Source organism: Anser anser (assembly GCF_964211835.1).
Source record: "Anser anser genome assembly, chromosome: 1".
In the NCBI taxonomy this organism is placed as follows: domain Eukaryota; kingdom Metazoa; phylum Chordata; class Aves; order Anseriformes; family Anatidae; genus Anser; species Anser anser.
This window is the reverse complement of record NC_139720.1, coordinates 24,443,435-24,463,177: the sequence shown is the minus strand read 5'-3', so window position 1 is coordinate 24,463,177 and position 19,743 is coordinate 24,443,435. Positions and strand designations below refer to the sequence as shown.

At 36.7% G+C, this 19,743-nt stretch overlaps 1 protein-coding gene across 17 annotated transcripts in view; it reads right to left on the bottom strand.

The window, feature by feature from the left end:
- Nucleotides 1-19,743, bottom strand: part of CADPS2 (calcium dependent secretion activator 2) — a 311,395-nt gene that overhangs the window by 133,585 nt on the left and 158,067 nt on the right. For all 17 annotated transcript variants that reach the window (XM_083829288.1, XM_083829287.1, XM_083829297.1 and 14 more), the window contains one exon: nt 16,883-17,022. In XM_083829288.1, coding sequence (XP_083685414.1) covers nt 16,883-17,022 — 140 coding nt within the window. The remainder of the gene's footprint in view (nt 1-16,882; nt 17,023-19,743) is intronic.

Here is a 19,743-nt window from a genome sequence, read left to right as displayed (position 1 = left end):
CTATATATTACAAAAAGACAGAGCAATACTACATCGGTCTATGGACACAAATTTAATTTAGGATGGGATGAAATTAAAACAGGTTTGTGACAGTAAGTATGCTAAAAGATTCTTTGTAGGGTTAACTCTTTGCTAAGTCATTATTGAAATGAAAAGCTGTGGAGTGTGCTAATTGTGCCAAACGCTGTATGAAAGCAGGGCTGCACTGCTGCCTTCATGGAAACCACCAGCCTTCTGAGGGGCTGCTGCCACGCTGCTAACCGGGGGTGTGAGATGGGCTCAGGGACCCCGACAAAATGGTACTGTGTGGAACTGCCAACCCGGCTGTATTGACGTTTAACAGGACGTGGGCTATTCAAAGGGAGCTGGCTGTGATGAATGTACTATTTGGGCAAAACATCAGGAGTGCGGGGCCATGGGGACTCTGTTACTGGTTCAGAATCAAATGCAATACTGTAATAATTGAAATTATACTACTGTGGTGAATTAAACACATTAACATTGAATATGTAAAAAAGTTAACTCTGTCTTTAAACCTTATGTATCCTGCTACAAAATTGCAAGTAAGAACCTTATTAGCCACATCCAACCTTTTGTTATCTTTTTTCTGCCCATATAGAATAGGACATTAAGAATTAAAATCCACCCTCAGACACAGTATAGAAAAATTAACCCTGTGGTATCCAAGCCAGTAACTGAGCAAAGGGAGAATTAGATTGGTTACTATCACATTTTAAATTAATTTTGCAGTCCTAAGTGCCTTTGATTTTGTGAGGGTTTATATTCCATAAGACAAAAATTAGGTGAATGCTAGCTTCATGCAAGTAACAGATGGACAACACAAGTGACAGAAGGACATAACACACGCAGGTGGTGTGCCCCCATCCTCACAGTTAATAGTACTGGCACTCTCTGTAGAGAAATAATGCCAGGCCATGACAGACCATATGTAATGTCAATGTATGTCAGGTGGAAATAACTCTTTCTTAAATTTTATATCACAGAGTAGTGTATGATACAAAGAAGTAAGTCAGATCACCTGACAAGAAAGGCTAATAAATAACAGCATCTCTCACCTGACTGATACATGTGCTATACTGATTTGTAGAATAATAAAGCAATAAAAAATAATCTGAAACAATTACTTCAATGATATTTGGTCCTGCATTCTGGGAAAATAATTATAATGCTCAGATAACTATGTGCAGTGATAATGTTGCAAATATCACAGTCAGTTATGTCTTCATTACTACAGACTCATGAATGGAAGAGAAGTTTCCAGACAACTTTCAAAAGGAATTTAAATGGCAAAAAAGCTAAAACTTATAATACAAAATAAATTCTCAAACACATAATATATTCTATGATGTATAATTCTGGAATAGGTTATTAAGCAGGGATATTTGAGTGCAATTTCATTCTAAAGATACTGTCAGCAATATTTTGAATGTATTTACAGCATAGTAATTTTTTCTCAAGGTTTAATCAAGCCTAAATGTCAGAATTTGTTCTGCATGATACTCTTCCAAAGCTGTGGGAACTGTGTAACAATAGCATAAATGAATTTAAGCTAAGGAAGTCGATCTGAAAATTCCAGTCAGACCAGTCTGTTAATTAGATTGCAGTTACTGGGAAGTTCCCACCAGTCTGAACTTTTCACTGCAAATTTTAGAACACTTCTGGTAGATATATTTTTTAACTATTTACAAATTATTCTAGTAAAGTAAAAATAAGCACCATACTTTATGCTCTCTTATTAGTGTGACCAACGCATAGGGAAAAACTAACGTTTCTATATTTCACTTTGTGTACATGTAGTGACTTAACTGCTCAGACCATGATCTTCCCATGTGAGGACACACTCTGCTGGAGTGTAACAGCATTTATTTTTTTTAATATTACCTTCAGTCCACGTTGCGCTGAGTTGTCAACCCATCTATTCTTCCTATCTTGTATATGAAAAATACTTATATGTAAATTAAACTTAAAACAAGGTTATTGCTTAGTGGTTTAAAACAAAAGTCAGTTACAAATCACACTCAGTTTAAGAGTTTCTCAATTCCTCACCTACAATTTCATGAATTTATGATCTATTTTCAGTTAAATATTAGTTCATCATTTGGCCTTCTAAGTTACCACCAGCTTTGTTATTTTTAAAGAAAATTCTGAAGTTGTGAGTAGAGCACTTCCAATAAAGGACTCAGTATGGATTTTATTCTTTATATGTTTAAAAATTCAATGAAGCAAACATTTACAAGCATGAAAACTATGGTTTTACAGGAACATATATTTCATGTATTTTCAAGACTGAACCTTTGCTTATACAGCAGCAGTATCTCAGCTAGGAAGAACTTCAACCTTTCAGTCTCTTCCGTGCCTGAGGAGATGCAGACTGTGAGGATGGACACTGACAGGATGGGAAGCTGTGTGGACACCTCCTTGACATGGGCATCAACGGAAGCTGTTGCCCAGTTCTGACAACTATATTTAGGTACTTTAATTAATTACCTAAACAAAACAGGATGCATCCATGGTGGTAACTTAGTTTGAATATGGACTGTGCTTTTGAAGATGGTATCTCCATTGACCCTGCTGCAGCACATGGTCCACAGTAAGGAATAGATTCCGTGCATGGGAACGGGATTTCTCTCGCATGAAATGAAGCCAGAAGCAGCGCTCAGTCAGTGCACCTCACATATACCAGCCACTAATGGACAGTCAGTTCAGGACAACACCAGGCAGAGATTAGACTAAATCCCCAGAAATACATACAAGGCGGATATCAAGTCCTCAGCAACCATCGAGTCACTTTACAAATGTGTGAGGGCACACTTCGCATTTGGTTCCCTCTGTAGCCAAGAGGCATATCACACACCATTCAGGTCTTAAGAGATTTCCATCTTTGTACTGGGTAGCATAACTTCGGTAGCCATCAGGGGCTAAAAATCTTTCATAGGTGCCTCAGTTAGACAAGTGATGCTGCAGCGCAACTCATCACCATCTTTACGATCTGAAGTGACTTCTTCCCTAACATGATAAACCGAGAACTGCTGCCAAGGCTTTTTCTTCACTTCTGTTTTCTCACATATACACACAAAGACCAGGAAGTTTAGATTGGGGAAGACTTCAAGTTGAGAAATGCTGACAGGAATTTGATAATATAGACTTAAAAAGTTTACCTAGAAGGTTTATGGTTCACTGAGATGTTCGGTCATTGGTTCTGAGATCTCACATGGCAAGCCTGAAACATTGGCATTACAAGTTGGCATTTGGTCTGAGTACACCAGAAAGGTAAACCACAAGAGACAACCCAGGCCCAAAGAATAAGAGTGTAGGACCCAGAGAGCCTGAGACATAACTGCATCAAAGAGAGCTGAGGAGAACATGTTACCAAAAAACAGACAGGAAACGAACCTCAGCCAACATGACCAGCTCACTCCAATTGATTATTCTGCAATGTTGAATAAGGATTTTAGCAGTAATGAACCAAAGGAGGATTTGACACACATGCAGTATGGGAATTTTCGATACCTAACCATAACCTTCACATATTAAATCATATTGAAGGCAGGGAGATTGAACAAGTCTTGTTAAAACCACCATCTAAAGCCAAAAGATGTACAACTGAATTTGCATAATTTTGCTCACCAGAGAGCTGAAGAAAATTCATCTTCATATTCTCAGGAGCAACTAGCTTTACAGAGAAATATATAAGAAAAATGAACACCCTATACAAACAGTTGTAATGATGCTTTAATGGAAGAGTAGAATCATGATTTAAATATTAGTTCTTAAATATGTTCTTAATTCTTTTACTTCATGTTTTTTAAAGTTATGAGAAAAAAACATTTTTAAAGAAAAAAAAATTTTTAAAGAAAAAAAAAAGTATACTTTCATGTTTTTGACTATTAACCTTGCTTAACCCATAGATCTTTTTCATGTAAAGTATGTTGTGGTTAAGCTAAGTGAGTTTGGATCTAAATTTATATCTCAGCTTTTACAAATATTTCAGATTAATTACTATGGAATGAATGAAGAATGACACCTTAATTAGTAATGCTTCTCTTGGCAATTAGGATTCTCTTGGCTTCTCTTAGCAATTAAAGTGGCAGTGGCATATCATTAAGGTCTTCAAGATTCCCCATGCCTCCTCAGAAGCAATTACTGTGGGAAGCACTGAAAATCAGGCTCATAGCTATAATCTGTTCTCTAAGGATCTAGCAGCAGGATAAACATTTTTGCTTCTTCCTTCCATAGTAATTTTGCATTAACCCATCATCATTATCCAATCAATCACTAATGTAATTTTAATGTGTCATTTTTCATGAAGTTCAATTTTCCTTTTTAAAAAGTAACTGATTACAGTCAATTGATTTTGCAGAAATGTGCAATATTAAAATCACTTTAAAAGAAGACAGTTAACACATTAGCACTTTTCTTTTTTCATGGCAAAATGCTAGTATTCATTTAGCACGATAAAAATTCTAGCATTTAGCACAATCTAAAGTAGCATAACAGAAAATACTACTATGAGGCACTGTGGAATAATAATAGCAAGGCATCCATACATCCGTAAAAGTGAATTAAAATCAGGCCATTCCATCATGCTGTTATAACAAATGCAGGAAATTTTTACCTTAATATATATATGAACAAATGGCCTTATGAATATCAAAATGAGGATGAGTTTGTCAGAATTTATCAAGAAACAGAAGATAATTATAGCTACATGAATGACATTTTTGACCCTCTGACTAAACAAACAAACAAAAAAATCTAAGCCATTGCTATTACATTCCAAATTAAACTTGCTTATTGATTATGGGTCAAAATTTGACTAATATTCTTGTTGAACTGTAAGTCACTGCTTTATTTTTTTTTATTTTTGTTTTTGTTCTCATTTTCCAAGGCATCCCTGATTTTTTTCTGAAAATTTCAGAATATTTCAGCTATTCACATCTCTCTGTAGTTCGTTTTCTGCAAGATCTATTTAACATATACAGTTGCTGTTCAAAAATAATTGTAATAAACTCAAACCTGCATTTATTTATAAAAATTTAGAGGAAGAAATCACAGAGCTTTAGATGTAACAATACCTGAAACAGAGACAAAAACAAAATAGGCAACGTTCTTAGGACAGCATTGCCTGTGGTTGGATCACATCATCAGGAGCTCAGATGCTGAGTGAAAACAAAAATGTATTTCTAGTTTTCATGCCTCTGAAAAGGATAGTAATATGACCATAATGAACCTGTTTGTGTGGTCAGCCCAAAATAAAGCTTTGAGAACATGAGTCATGCCATGCTTATTAACTGAGTGTTAACTGGATGTTAATATTGCTGTCAGAGAGCTACTCACATTTATCCATTACCATTCTGGTAGGACAGAACTGGCAAGGGTTTTAAAGAGAGCTTTCATCCAGTGCCGAGGGAATGTCCCTCTTGTGTTTCCCATGCTGGATCTTGCAGAAGACAATGACCTCTGATCACAGAAGTAAAAGCTTGTGCTGGATGAGGTGCCCATTGCTCTGTTACTATAGTCCACATGACCTTTCACTTGAGTGGCTCTTGTGAAGATCACCCCAAGGATGAAAAAAGGTTAAGGCAGAGCCACAAATCTCTCTTATCAGGGCATATTCAAGTTGCTATTATGGGGCAATTTTCTTGTTTAGGGACTACCAGACTGGCAATATGTACCCAGAATCTTCTAAGTGAACTTACTATTTCTTGTGGTGCAGAGATAACATGGGAAGAGGTAATGACTGCATAAAATAGTAGCAAATTAAAAATAATTTTGTTTCGAAGCAAAGCATTTTGTCTGTTAAAATATATTAAAGAACTGTCAGATTCTGCAACACCTAACAACCTCAAGTTTACTCAGTTCTCTTGTTCATGGTCATTAAAAGGCGCATCACAGGCTTCTGTCATATGCCTTTCCTTTTCTGCCTGCAAGCTCAGGGCAACCATTTTCTGTCACTCTCACAGTTGCTTTCCTTCCAATGTTTTCCTGCACCTTCCGCTTAGCAAAAACTTCATGCTCCAAAAGGAGCATGGTAAACCCAACTGCTAATTTGTGATTGGCACAGCTGCAGTTGATTTATTCCCATCAATAATTTGCACTATCATTCTGCAACTTTTTATTTCAAATGACAGAAACAATCATCCAAACAGACATATGTTTTTATTAACCATAACAGTCAAGCATTCAGATCATATCAAAAGAATTAATGCAAACTGATGGAACTAACTTCTTTTAGAAAGTTAAAAATTATGCCATAAGCCAGAGACCAGTATGCTCACAGAAAGGGCATGATTACCTGTGGAGCTTCCTAACTAGTCTCATTCCTTCAGCTGGGCACTTCATGTGCCAGAAGTTCTTGAAACACTTGGGTTTACTCTGAGCTGGATACATGAGTCTATCTTGAAGAAAGGGGTACTCACACATTTGTGTTTCAGGGTCTTGGATCTTTGGAGTCAGCAACTGTCTCAGAATTACTGTTGAGAAGAAATGTAATTTCCTCTTCCTAAGTATTAGCAAAACGTTCATGTTGTTTAAAAATAATTGGGTAACATCATGCAACATGAAGTGCAGTTCAGTTACAGATCAGTAATGCTACTTCTTTCCAAATGGAGGTAATCAGCAATAAATTTCACACTGCTGCATTTTACATCTCCCAAATTACTCTGCAGTTCCCAGCCAGAATGCTTTTCAGTTACTGACAGATCCTTCTTGTGGGATCATTTCTTCCATAGAAAGCACATGCTCTACACAGATAAATATGTGGTGCTGCTTGTTAGTTGACCCTTTGGCATACCTTGATGTAAAAATCAGAGCAGCCACTCCTGAATATGAAGCAGTTTTGCTGTGCTGTATACTCCTGTTGCTGCTCACATTTTGAACTGGAATCACTTTTTCTCTTCAACAGTCAACTTGTTTGAAAGTTGACCACAGCCACCTTCTTTAGCTACGCAACACTTCTTCTCTACGAGGTGCTGAGTAAGGCACAGGCAGTACTGCAGTTTCCATCAGCACCGCAGAACTACATACAGGTACAGCACTTGTCTTGATTAGCCCTAAAAGATAACAGTCTTGCTAGGTCTAGGTTGAATATGGGTTGGAACATGACACTTTGCACTCCGTTCCTTTTCTCTCTTCAGTGCCAACGAAACCTAACTGAAACTCTGATACTTATTTATGCCTTCCTGTCAAAGACCACACTGAAATCTTCCTTTAAGCAGTGTCTCAAAGGTCCTCTGTATACGACAACCAAAATGGGTGGCATTGCACATGCTTCAAGTCTGAGCTATGAGTCAACTAATTCAAAAGCAAGTAACCAAGCTGGTGACCCAAAAGTTCTTCAGCGTTGGTGCTAGCATTACACTCTCAGACAGTTTTTAGTCAGGGTGGAGAGCTGGCCAGGTATAATTTTGCATGCATCTGCCCTCTTACACACACACACTCACAAGTCTCCTTAATGGTATGCACCATGACATGCAAGACTGATGGTACTGATGATCTTGGTGTAAAAAGATAATGCCACCAAATCCCATTCTGACTTCCTCAAATGGTCATATCTGAAATATTTTGTTTAGATTAAAAAAAAATCTCTATCTCACTTCTGCTTGATGTGTCTTCACTAGCAAAGACCCTTTAGATATGCCTATTTTTGTTCATCTTCCTTATTACTGACATCCTCATGAGTGTTTAAAAACACTTTAGAACCATGAGTAGATGAGAAAGAGGTTCTTAGGACAATTTAGGCACTAATTTTGAGGCCAGCTACAAACAATAAACACTATCCCATTTGCCAGAAACAGGAGAGACAAGAAAAGCTTGTCTTTTGAAATTGCTTGAAATTGCTAGAGAGAGTGAATAATTTTGGCCTAGACCCAGATGACTTGAATACACACTCTTGATTCCTGTGATAGGATTCTCTTGTAGCAGACTGGTAGCAATACCTTCCCTTTTCATACAGAATTTGTATATGAATTGTAGGTCATCTCACAACACTGGAAGGCTTGACACCACAAATGGCAATAGGCAATCCCTGTCAAGTATCTGTAGACAGATCTAACTCCTAAATGTATTTGAGACTAATTAGGGAGTAATTCTAACAGAAATTGTAATAGAAATTATAAGGAACACTGATATTCTCCCCTCATATTATTTCTTACAGATTGATAGTTCTTATGATAAGAAAAGGCTTTGAACAAAACTGCTGATGTTAAAAAATACAAAACAAGCATCTGTGCTCCCAAATGGAACAACCTGTACCTGTTGGAGGACATCAGAATCCCTAAACTACCCCTGGTACAAACAAAAAGTCTTCACAGCGATTAACTGAAATTCCAACATATTTCACTTAAAATATTTATTTTATTTCATTATTTTTCGTAAGAGCATATACATAGACACTATGTTATTTAAAGATCAATATTTATAGCTAGTAGGAAATCTCACTACGAGTGAAGATGGTATTTCTCTGAACCTTGTGGTTATCTGTAGCAAAATGATCTCGCTATCTATCAAAGCAGCTTGAGTTTCACTTAAAATAAAAAGAGATTTAGCTTATAAAAATCACTTGGGTAGCTACTCATAGTCTGACCTCAATATAGATTTGAGAAACTGAATTAGGCAAAAGAAAAAAGAGGATCAAAGCCTGCCTCTTGCTCTTGTAAACTTTATTGTCTGATGATTTGTCATTAATTTTAATTTAGTACATAATCTACACTTCTTCTAAATGCAAATACATAGAGAGAAGACTCCGGTGTACCTTACCGCTACATGTTTACCTTCCCCCTCCCCCCCGTTTTTAAAATTTTCCTACTGCCAATACCTTAGCATTCATAAAAAACCCTGTCAAGGCATTCCTCCATATCTAGTGAGTTTTGAGAGAACTTGGATTACTCTGATGTAGCCTAACTATCTAAATTTGGGGCTGCTATAGTGGGGAAAGGATTCCAAATGTGATGAATAGATTTGTAAAATTCAAACAAGCTCAACAGTTCCTACCATTTTACTTTGCTTATACCTCCAGTCTTTATGTTCACAACCTGAAAAATAAGCCTTCTGCCAAAGGACAGCAAGAATCCCACTCTTCAAAGCAGCAGCTGAAGTCAATGCTCTGCCACCCTCTTTTAAGCTGGAAGCAAAAGTGTAATAGCAACAAATAGAAAGCTAGATGGTGCTAATATACTGACTTTATGGTTTCTAACAGATGTGCTGCACGCAAACTTGGAAAGACAAATCAAATGTTATAAAGAGATACAGAAGAGTTTATGTATGTAGATGAAGAAATGCTATAGTTTGATAAATATCTACTTATCTTAACATTTGATTCATGCAATTATGCTGTGTTGATAAATGTAAAAAAAGAATGGAACCTCTCAGGCAGGCCTCTCTATATTATATTTATGAGAAAAAATTTTACAATATTCACTAATGAGAAAAACATTTTCACTAACTCTTGAAAAGTCGTGTAGAAAGTTACTGTTTTTATCTAATGGAAAATAGTAACATTGAATATATCCATGGTACATATTACCATATCATAAAAATTATTAGGAAGGATTTTCTAAGATGCTGGATACATACAGTTTTCTAAAACTTTTCTCCCGTTGAAGCGACTGTATACCTACTGGTTCTAAGAAAAAAAAAAAAATGCTATATTTTGTTTTGGCTCAGAGAAAGGCCTGAAACCAGTTTCAAATTCACTATAAGCAGCATAAAGGCCTATCTGCAACAGAGCTCATACAGCACTTGCTACAAGAGGTGTGATTGTATTCTTGACATCTTTATCTGTAAAAGTAGCCTAGACTTGAAACAGAGTCATTTTACTGCGGTCACCTCAAACATTTTTCTGAAATAATGATACTTGAAATAGATCTCATCTTCAGATCAGCCTTCAAATGATACAACTTGAAATTATAAAGCTAATTCTGTTCCTTGTCCTGCCCTTTGCTAGGTGACCATGGACAAACAGCATACAAGAGCTGGCAACATCCTCATTCTGGCTGACTTCAGTGTCCATGCAGCTCTTTTTAATTGACTTGTAGGCTTGCTAGTAGCTATGACAACAGTTTATCCAGGTGACAGTCACACACTACAACCATACCAACAGAGGAGCCAGCAGACCCCAGTGCTATCCTCAGCTCTGTTACTGAATTGCCTGTGACCTTGGGTGATCGCTATTCATGCCTGTGCTTCATTTCACTTGTCTGTAAAACAGAGATAATTACACTTGCCTTCCTCTCCAATGAACTCCTCTATCAGTGGGTGAAAAGTGTCATAAAAGAAATGAGGGGAAATATACTTATCCTCTAATTTTGCATCTTGGAAGACTGTTAGCCAGGACATTACTCTAACAGATATTCTTCAGCTCTAAAACTACAGCAACAGCAGAAGATGTGTGTGATTTCAGTCACATATGGGGACCAGGGGCTATATTTATTGATTATAAATGCTCTCCTAAGAATATTTCAGTCAATCCAGGTGTACAAGAGGAAAGACTTTTTAAAAGGTTTGCAAATTCATGGTGATCCTTATATTCTTAAAATACACCCATACAAATAATAATAATTAAAAAAAAAGTTTTAAGAGAAAAAAAATCAAAATGATTCCATACAATTTTGGAGAGTGTAAGTTCAAAAAAGGTTGATAAAATAATTGCTTTCCAAATGAGAGAGAGGGATAAAATCAAGGCACATAGATAACCAAGTGCTTGCAGAATGTATATTCCATATACAAAAGTTTAAGAAATCAAAAGGTACAACCTCACACAGTTCAACAAGCAGAAGTGCAAAGTCTTGGACCTGAGTAGGAACAACTCCAGTCACCAGTACATGCTGGGGGCCACCCAGCTGGAACACAGCTTGGCAGAAAAGGGTCTGGGGGTCCTGGTGAACACCAAGTTGAACATGAGCCAGCAGTGTGACCTTGCAGCAAAGAAGGCCAGTGGTATCCTAGGCTGCATTAGGCAAAGTGTTGCCAGCAGGTCAAGGGAGGTGATCCTTGCCCTCTACTCAATACCCCAGGTGTGGCCTCACCACTGCTGTGTCCAGTTGCTGGCTCCCTAGTCAGTACAAGAGAGACACAGACATACTCTAGAGGGTCCAACCAAGGGCCACAAAGATGATGAAGGGACTGCAGCATCTCCTGTGAGAAAAGGCTGAGAGAACTAGGACTGTTTAGCCTGGAGAAGAGGAGGGTCAGGGAGGATCTCACCAATCTCTATAAATATTTGAAAGGCAGCTGCAAAGAGGATGGAGCCAGGCTCTTTTCAGTGGTGCCCAGTGACAGGACAGGTGGCAATAGGCACAAACTGAAATACAGGAGATTTTTGTCTGAACATCAAGAAGCACTTCTTTACTTGAGGGTGACTGAACACTGACACAGGTTGCCCAGAGAGGTTTTGGAGTCTCCCTCCTTGGAGATCTTCAAAAGCCACCTGGACATGGTCCTGTGCAACCTGCTGTAGGTGTCCCTGGTTGAGCAGGGGGTTGGACCAGATGGCCTCCAGAGGTCCCTTCCAACCTCAGCCATTTTGTGATTCTATGAACAATTCTAAATGCAACATGTCACAACAGAAAGCAGAATTTATAGGGATAAATTTTGCCATTTAAATCTTGGAAAAAGTTCCAGAAAAAAGAAATATACTGAAATGTTTTACTTTGGAAGTCAAAACTAAATACTACTACTTTGTAATATTATCCTGTTTAGGCTGGTCAATTTGTAAGAATTTTACATTATTTTTTATCTCCTTTTTTAGATATTATTATTAAACTTTACTTATCTTTTCTAATTAAGCTATGTGATAAAATCTCAATATTCCTTTTTTATGTCAAGATTGAAGGCAATAGAATAATACCCTTCAGTAACCACTAGGCTATGCTAACAGACAACTCAACTGACATATACTTTAAAAAATAATGCATGTTTTAAATGCACATGGATATGCAAATGTACTTCAAAAGAAAATGCATTAGAAGAAGGTATTTACCACAACCCACATCTCTTGAGTGGATTAACCTGTCCTTCTTGGGTTTTCAACCCTGATTTAATTATGAGTTAAGGACAGGCAAATCAGCCTCCCTGGAGCAAACACTCCCTAACATTGCTATTCTAGATTGACAGAAATAAACAAGATTTTAGCATTTTATAAAGGAAGTTTATAGGCCTTTTTTTTTTTTTTTAATTTCTTCTGATGATTTGTTTTAGATTCAAGACTGTAGTGGAAAGAATGAATAGAAATGTTTCTATTGTATGGTTGGATTAATATAGAAGATAAATCTCTTGAATGTACTTTGCATTTTAGACTAGGGAAAGGTTACTGAAATCTGTGAGAATACATTACAAATGATGAGAAAGGAATCTGAAGTATCATGAATTGCCAATACTCACAACTGTTCTACAATTTCCCCTTAATGAGTGACATTTACCTTGTCATTACTCAGAATATTCTACCAGTGCATGCTTCCCCTTCTAATCTATCGACAGGGTTTAATTAGAAAAGGATTGTTATGTATCCTTCAGGTTGTTTCATACTGTGACAGCCTTTCATGCAAGCATTAAAAGAAATATCTGAAATAAATAGTAAGATGCAGTAAGATGTATACGAATAGTCTTTATTTTTTAAGCATATACCTCTTTTTTGCAGATGTACAAATCAACTGCAACTGAGATTCATTATAGTGTTGAATCATAAGAATTGTTATTTCTTGCTCTTAGAAAGGTTTCAATTTGTATTGAAAAAAAAATCCAAGTTTGTAATTTCATTTGAAATATAATTATTTGTTATGACGGAAATTTAAAGAGGGAACATGATCTGAAGGTGCTGCAGTCCAGAATATGGTTTGTGAATTTAAAATATCAATCCAATTACAAGACAGTATAATTTATAAAACTGAATATTCTTGAAGCATAAATGCAAGACAGGTTTTGAAGACTGTCAACATGTCCCATGTCAATAAATAAAGTCAGTTTTAAATAGGAGAAACTTTTTCCAAGAAATAAAATTGTAAACCCACAATTAGTTTGGGCCCATTGATTTTACTGATCCTGCAGAATCTGAAATATTTAAGCATAGCTCCTATATCTGAGAAACAGGTTTCATATTACCTTTTTTTAAAATTTAATTTTTTATTTTTTTTAATCTTGATATAGCATTCGTCTAATAAGATCCCTCTTTCTGAAATTGGCTGTGTGGTAAGATTTTAATTTAATTTTGAATACATTTTGAGATTCCCAGCTGGAAGGCACTACTTAATGCCAACAGATTGCCTTTTTCTCCAATGAGACAAATAGGAACCTTGTATGTTTGCTTGTTAACTCTGCCACATGGTTAATGCAAGTTGTCTCGTTGAAAGATTGGGCAAAGGTAAAACATGAGATGTTTCTGAAAAAGAAGCTGAAGAATTACAATGTAAGGTAGATAATCACACTAACTACATTAAAAGCCTGTTATTAAAATACAACTTGCCCAAATGACAAAAGTCCAGAAATAAGACTGAACACACCCTTTCATTTTTCCCCTTTTTGTGTACACTATGACACTGTGCTTAAATATCTGACTACAAACCAAATAGGAAAAAGGAAAACGAAAAAAGAAAACAAGGAAAAACGTCCCAGTACTTTTCACTCTTCAGAATAGCAGCAGTTGCCTTCCAGCTCTTCAGCAATTTACTTTCTCCTATGGCCTGTTTCACTGCATGTTATGCAAACACCAATTTATAGCCAGAATCAAGTTATTTGCTTTTCTACCTCATGCAGGCTCACCAGAGAGCTGCAGGGCCTGGCACCACAACAACACTGGCTGGCAGAGTGCAAGCCTCTGGTCCTGTGTGACTGAAGCGGCTGCTGCCTCCCTTCTTCCCTGAGCTCATTCTACCAGTTGCTTTCCAAGATTTACCTTCAAGTGTTTATGACAACTTCACAACTAAACTGAATTAATAAAACTTTTATCTATATGTAGATTTATAGGCCAGTTTCCACTGATTTCAGCTGTCTTGTGAATGTTGGGCACCACTATGAAATCACATTCCAGTTTATCAAACTGAGCACAAGAAATGAGGGACATATCACCAGCTACTACAGGTGGCAGACTAGTTCCTCCGTTTAGCACAATCAGGGGTAAAAACTAGTTCTTCCAGACACCCCTCAGCTACCTGCAGCACAAAATATTCCTCTGCCTCCCATAATACTCTCCTTCATTTGCTGCATGTTTTCCAGCCCCTGCATAAATGAGGATTTCTCAGATAAATGAAGAATCAGTCCTGAACATGAATAGATTTAATGTGTGATGAATCGGACAGGAACCTCTCTTGAAAACATAGCAAATGTCCACTTAGTACAATGCTTTCACTCACAGAGGAAGTCAAGAAAAGGCAGCAGACAGTGCCTCAGTGATGTCCTTTCCTTACATTAAGGGTTCCTGAATTTAATAATTCTTCTAGCAGTTTGGTTATTTCCCTCCAAATAAACACCCTCTTCACTCTCACTGCAACTCCAGTGCTGTCATCAAATGTTTCATCCACTCTTTCAATGGTTAATATAGGCATCATTAACATTTTATTTAATTTCATATATATTTATGATGAAGGAGACCATACAGCTCTCCGTCGGTGCCCTGACTTTGCTAGACAAATGTGTAGGTAACAATCTTTATAGCTAATGGCTGTAAGGAAGGGAAACTATGACTGACCTTGAGCATTTTTGGTGGGAAGGTGAAAACCAGTTTTTGCCTGGAGAATAGTGACAGCAGTGACCCTACACTAAAATGGAGAAGCAAACAACTGTGCCAGAAGATTAGTATCCAAAAGCAGCGTGAGGAAGTAACCAGAAACAGTAGGTGAAAATGATGATTGAGTTAAATCCCTGAAAGTAACATTTTATTGGACAACCCCTGTAATGTTCATACAAGAAGACTAGTGACATAAACTAGTATGGAAAAGCAAACTGGATGGTGAGGAAGACCCTCTGAAGACCCCACAAGAACAGCCCCTGCCTGAGCCAATCTCTGTGGAGAAACCTGAAGCACAATGGGAGGAAGCACTGAAACCTTATCCTTGTTGCTGGACCCCGGTCAAAAAAGCTGCACGCTATACCCTAATTTTATCTGTGGACAGCATGTGGATCAGCAACCTGTCACCTGTTGGGAGCAATGCTCCCGCACAACCTCCCTGAGGTAGCTGTAAAATGAAGTATACAACCATGCCAGGTCAAGTGCGAGTTAAATGAATCTGTTGTGTACTATTTGTTACTCATGCGGTTCAACAAGTGCTTTGTTAAATGCTACTGCTATACTAATTTCAGTTGTTATTGCCCTATTAGTTTCTGTCAATAAAGTATTTGAATTAAGCAAGGGTTAATCTGTTTCACTGGCAGAACCACACTCACATTAGTTGGTTGCCTGTCTTAACACCCTGTGAAGAAATCTGAAGTGTTGCAGACAGGTAGAAGGAATTAAAGGTACTGAGAGTCACAAATCAGTCCTTGTATCCCAGCACTGTGTATGCTTTGTGACAAACCGCTGAAGAACATGGGCAGCACTGTGCCATCTCTGGACTAACTGAAGCAGTGAGTGCTGCAATACCTTACAGCTCTAGAAGACTGAAATCATGCTAGTGGACCAAATCCAGACATGTATGTGTCACAATGACCAAGCAGGGAAGAGGGAGGGGACTGACAGGAGAGCATCACATTATAGTACAGAGTAACACTTTTCTCTCCTCCCTAAGCCCTCTCCACTCCTTCCACCTTACTCATATCAGCTTTCTTGCTCCTGCAACATGATCCTATTTCCCTTATACACGGATTTGCAGCCCTACTTCAAGGTCTTCTCATCTCAGCCCCAATCTCTAAGCACAACAGTTTGGGCCACCCCTCTGTCTCCATGCCTGGTTTCCCTCTCTGTCCTCCCAATCTCCTGGTTACCAACTGCAGGCTGTAGCCAGCAAGTCTCATTGTTACAGTCCTGATCAGTTCTAGTTTTCCCAAAACCAAAATGAGGGCTGAAGTAGGTAAATGGGAAATTTCAGCCTAATTACAGCTTTGCCAAAACTTATGTAAGGTTGTTTTTTTTTTTTAAAAAAAAAGGAATAAGAAAGTATCACATATGGGAAATTTTCACAACTGCAACAAGCAGAATATTAACAGGGAGAGATTAAAAAGAAGTCTAAATAGTACAGCCATTGCTAATTATATATTAACATCTAGAAGAGTTCTCTTTTGAAATGTACTTCCACTGAATTCAGAAGAAGTTAGAAAGTTGAAAAAGAACTCTGGTGATTGCTTTATAACAAGAGACAGAGCCCTGCTTACTGCAGGCAACATTGCCTGCTTTTGCAGTCGAGATGAGGAATAGTGGTGGCAGTTAGGCAGGGGGCTGTTTTTAAAAATAATCTATTGCATATAGTTTCAGTCTTAGACAGAAAAACAACCTTAAACTGGTACACTTACCCAAATGCTTTTCAAGAGAAACACCAGACAGTGGACAGAGGAAGAAAGGGAGAGACAGTGTTGCAAATACCACCACACTGAGGTTAATAGAAAAACGTTAATTTCCTTAGTATTAAATTTGTTTTTTCCAAAGTGCTACAAATTACAACATTTAAAACCAGTTTCTAACTGGTGCTGTACTTTTAGTTTTGCATGTTAGTCAGCTCATCATCTGTCTTTACACCCCACTGAACTTCTGAATTGGACGTTATTCCTGACTATTTCAAACTTTTTGTATAAAAGAAGGATATAACAATTCCATGCCATAGCAACTGCTGTATAGATTTATATTGTTTTACAATCTTTATATTGTTATCTATATGCCGTTAAATACAGGCACAGAGAAGCAAAAAAATAAAATACAGGCAGACAGAAAATGGATACTTACCCACAGTGCTTCATGTGAGGTGGTTTATCCATTCTCACTGCCAGTTTAATTTTCAAGTCACTGTCCTGGCTGTTTTTGGGGACTATCATTTTATGTAGATCAGGTGACTTTGAGCTGTTGGATGTTGGATACAACACTACCTGCAAGTCATAAAATAAATGCTTCAGTAAGCTGACAGAAAAAATCTGCTACTCTTTAACAGAAACTTATAAGCAGTTCAGATACTTGTTGCATCTCCTCCAACATGATAGGCAACTTAAAAAAAAAAAAAAAGGTTTCATAAATCTAGTAAACCATTTGATGCAACCCTAATACAATAGAAGAATTTTCAAAATGAACTGACTCATTTATTAGAAATGGAAGTCTTCATATTATGACTTTAAAAAAAAAATCCTGCATTAGTTCATTCTGATTTAACAGTTTTAAACAATGAGCAACTGTTAACACCTTAAGATGGTCACATAGAGTTAAACAAGAGCCTAAACTTTCATATTGCTCAGTGCACTACTGGGAACACGCGATTGAAACGATATGCTATAGCACTAGTTACCTAGTGACTTAACTAGTGACATTGCTTGAGCGAATAAAACCAAAATATGCTCTTTCTTACTAACTCCATTATTGAATCAATAGCATTAATAAAAAACAATTATAGTAAAAATTACAGAAATCAGAGATTAATCCCAAAGCATCTTTGCTGCAAATGCATTATAATAAATATAAGACACCATGTCCAGTTCACATGCAGTACACAAACATTTTGCTAAATTGACAGTGAAAGACAAAAAAAAGAAAAAGAATTTTAAAATACTTAACTGAAACATTAAAATTATCAGTAAATTTATATTACTTATTAAACATTGATTTTAGACTACTATTGGTCACAAACTGTTAAATATTTATTTACCATCCAAAAAGCTTATACATTTATAGCTAGTACAATTCAATATTACTGCTTAATTAAATCCTCAACTATAGTTACATGTTTAGCAATTAAGTGTTGCTGAAATATGATTTCCCTTCATTCTTATTATGAATACTACTTCTAAATCAATTTAGACTTTAATACAGTCTAAACACATTATTTCGGAGACTTTTGTAACATTCAGTGAGTTCTGAATTACCATTGTCACAAAACAGTATCTAAAAAAATAACAAAACTCTGAAATGCAGTGTTCTCCACATCTTTTATTTTTTGGAAACTGAAATTAATCACAAAGTTAACCACCAAATTAATTTCTTATACATAGTACTTGTGTCATATATATAAAACACAATATACTTTCCCCTCTGTTATCAGGAATGTTAATCAAGGATTTGAGTAAGAATCTTCAAGCAAGCATAAATCTAGTGGTTATTATGAAGCCCAAAATATTACAAGTGTCATTCAGATATAATCATCTGAAAGATGACGTAAACCGAAGGCCTTCAGCTCCTCATACTTTGCAGAAACACATTCCTGCACCCCAATAATATAAGGGGCAGTAGCAAAGCAGAAAAATACAATGCATCACCCCTAATCAAGTGTGCAACTTCTATGGCAGTGGGAGAAATAACCTGTCAGAACTATTGAGTACATTCAGTACCTTTCAAAGAGATAGAAGAAAAAACAATATATTCGTTGTCATAAATCAGAAAGTGATTTTTTTTCTTTTTGCAAATGCATAGCAAATACTATTTATAACAGAGCTTACTCCCTCCCTCCCAAGAAGCACGTTCATTTTCCTCCTAAGTAAAAGTCGTCCCTTGAAGAGCATTATGAGAATGGCAACCTTTGAGTTCTGAAGCCTCAAACAGAAACAACTTTTAGCTTGTTTACCTTTTTAAATACAAGATTATATAAACAGAATTATTACTCATTCCTTGCATTTAATCACTTGGCATTCATATAGGACTGTAGGTGATGCCATGAATTTTTTCTTTTCTACAGGCTGTAGTTACTGTTCTCCTGTAACAGCTTATTACCGCTCATGCATCTCAAGTGACATCTTTCTCCTGTCAACTTTTTGATTTTTTAGAATGCTGATGAAAATATAAGCTGACAAGTGTATAATTAATTCATAACTTCAGTACTGGCAATTCCTTTTCTGAATTTTTAAAGAAGTATTTTGGAGCTTTGTTTTCAAACCTCTTACAATGAGTAAGTATCTGGCAGAATACTTAGATATGCACTGTGTTGTGTTTGTATTAAACTTTGCCATTCCTTCCAGCTTTAAACAATGAGAGCTAAAAAGACTAGAGTCTACAAACTGTATTTCAAGAACTTTATCATCAAACATTTTTATCATTGTACAAAAACACCCATTTACACATGCACACAGAGTATTCTGTAGGTATTAACCATCTTCACAGTAACCTTAAGCCTAATATTCCTGTAAGGGCAAATCCTAACCACTGTGTATCGTATCGAGTGGCACAAATTGTGAGCTCTGCTGAAATCACTGAAACCAAAACACTGTGCAAACTTCTCAAGACAGGAAAAGTTGCTGAAATTTGGAATAAAAGCATCTTCTCCACAGTGATGCAATGCAATATTATTTCCATTGCCCACTGAGAAACTTTCCAGACTGTTTGTCTCAGATGTACTTTCTGCATGTTTATTGGATTTTAATCTTACAGATGTAGCTCTAGGTGTATAGTCTACTTATAAGAAAATAAAATGGTATCAACTCATAGCTCTTCTCTGGAGGACACAAAACTCACCTACAGAATACTCTTTCACTATGCCTAATATTTCTAAAAGTTTTATAAAATCCCTACTACATCATACATTTCTGAATTAATTTTTGTTTCGTGTTGTTATTTTATTGTTCCTATACCTGTGAACATCCTCACTGTAGATTACTCAGCAGTAGCACAGG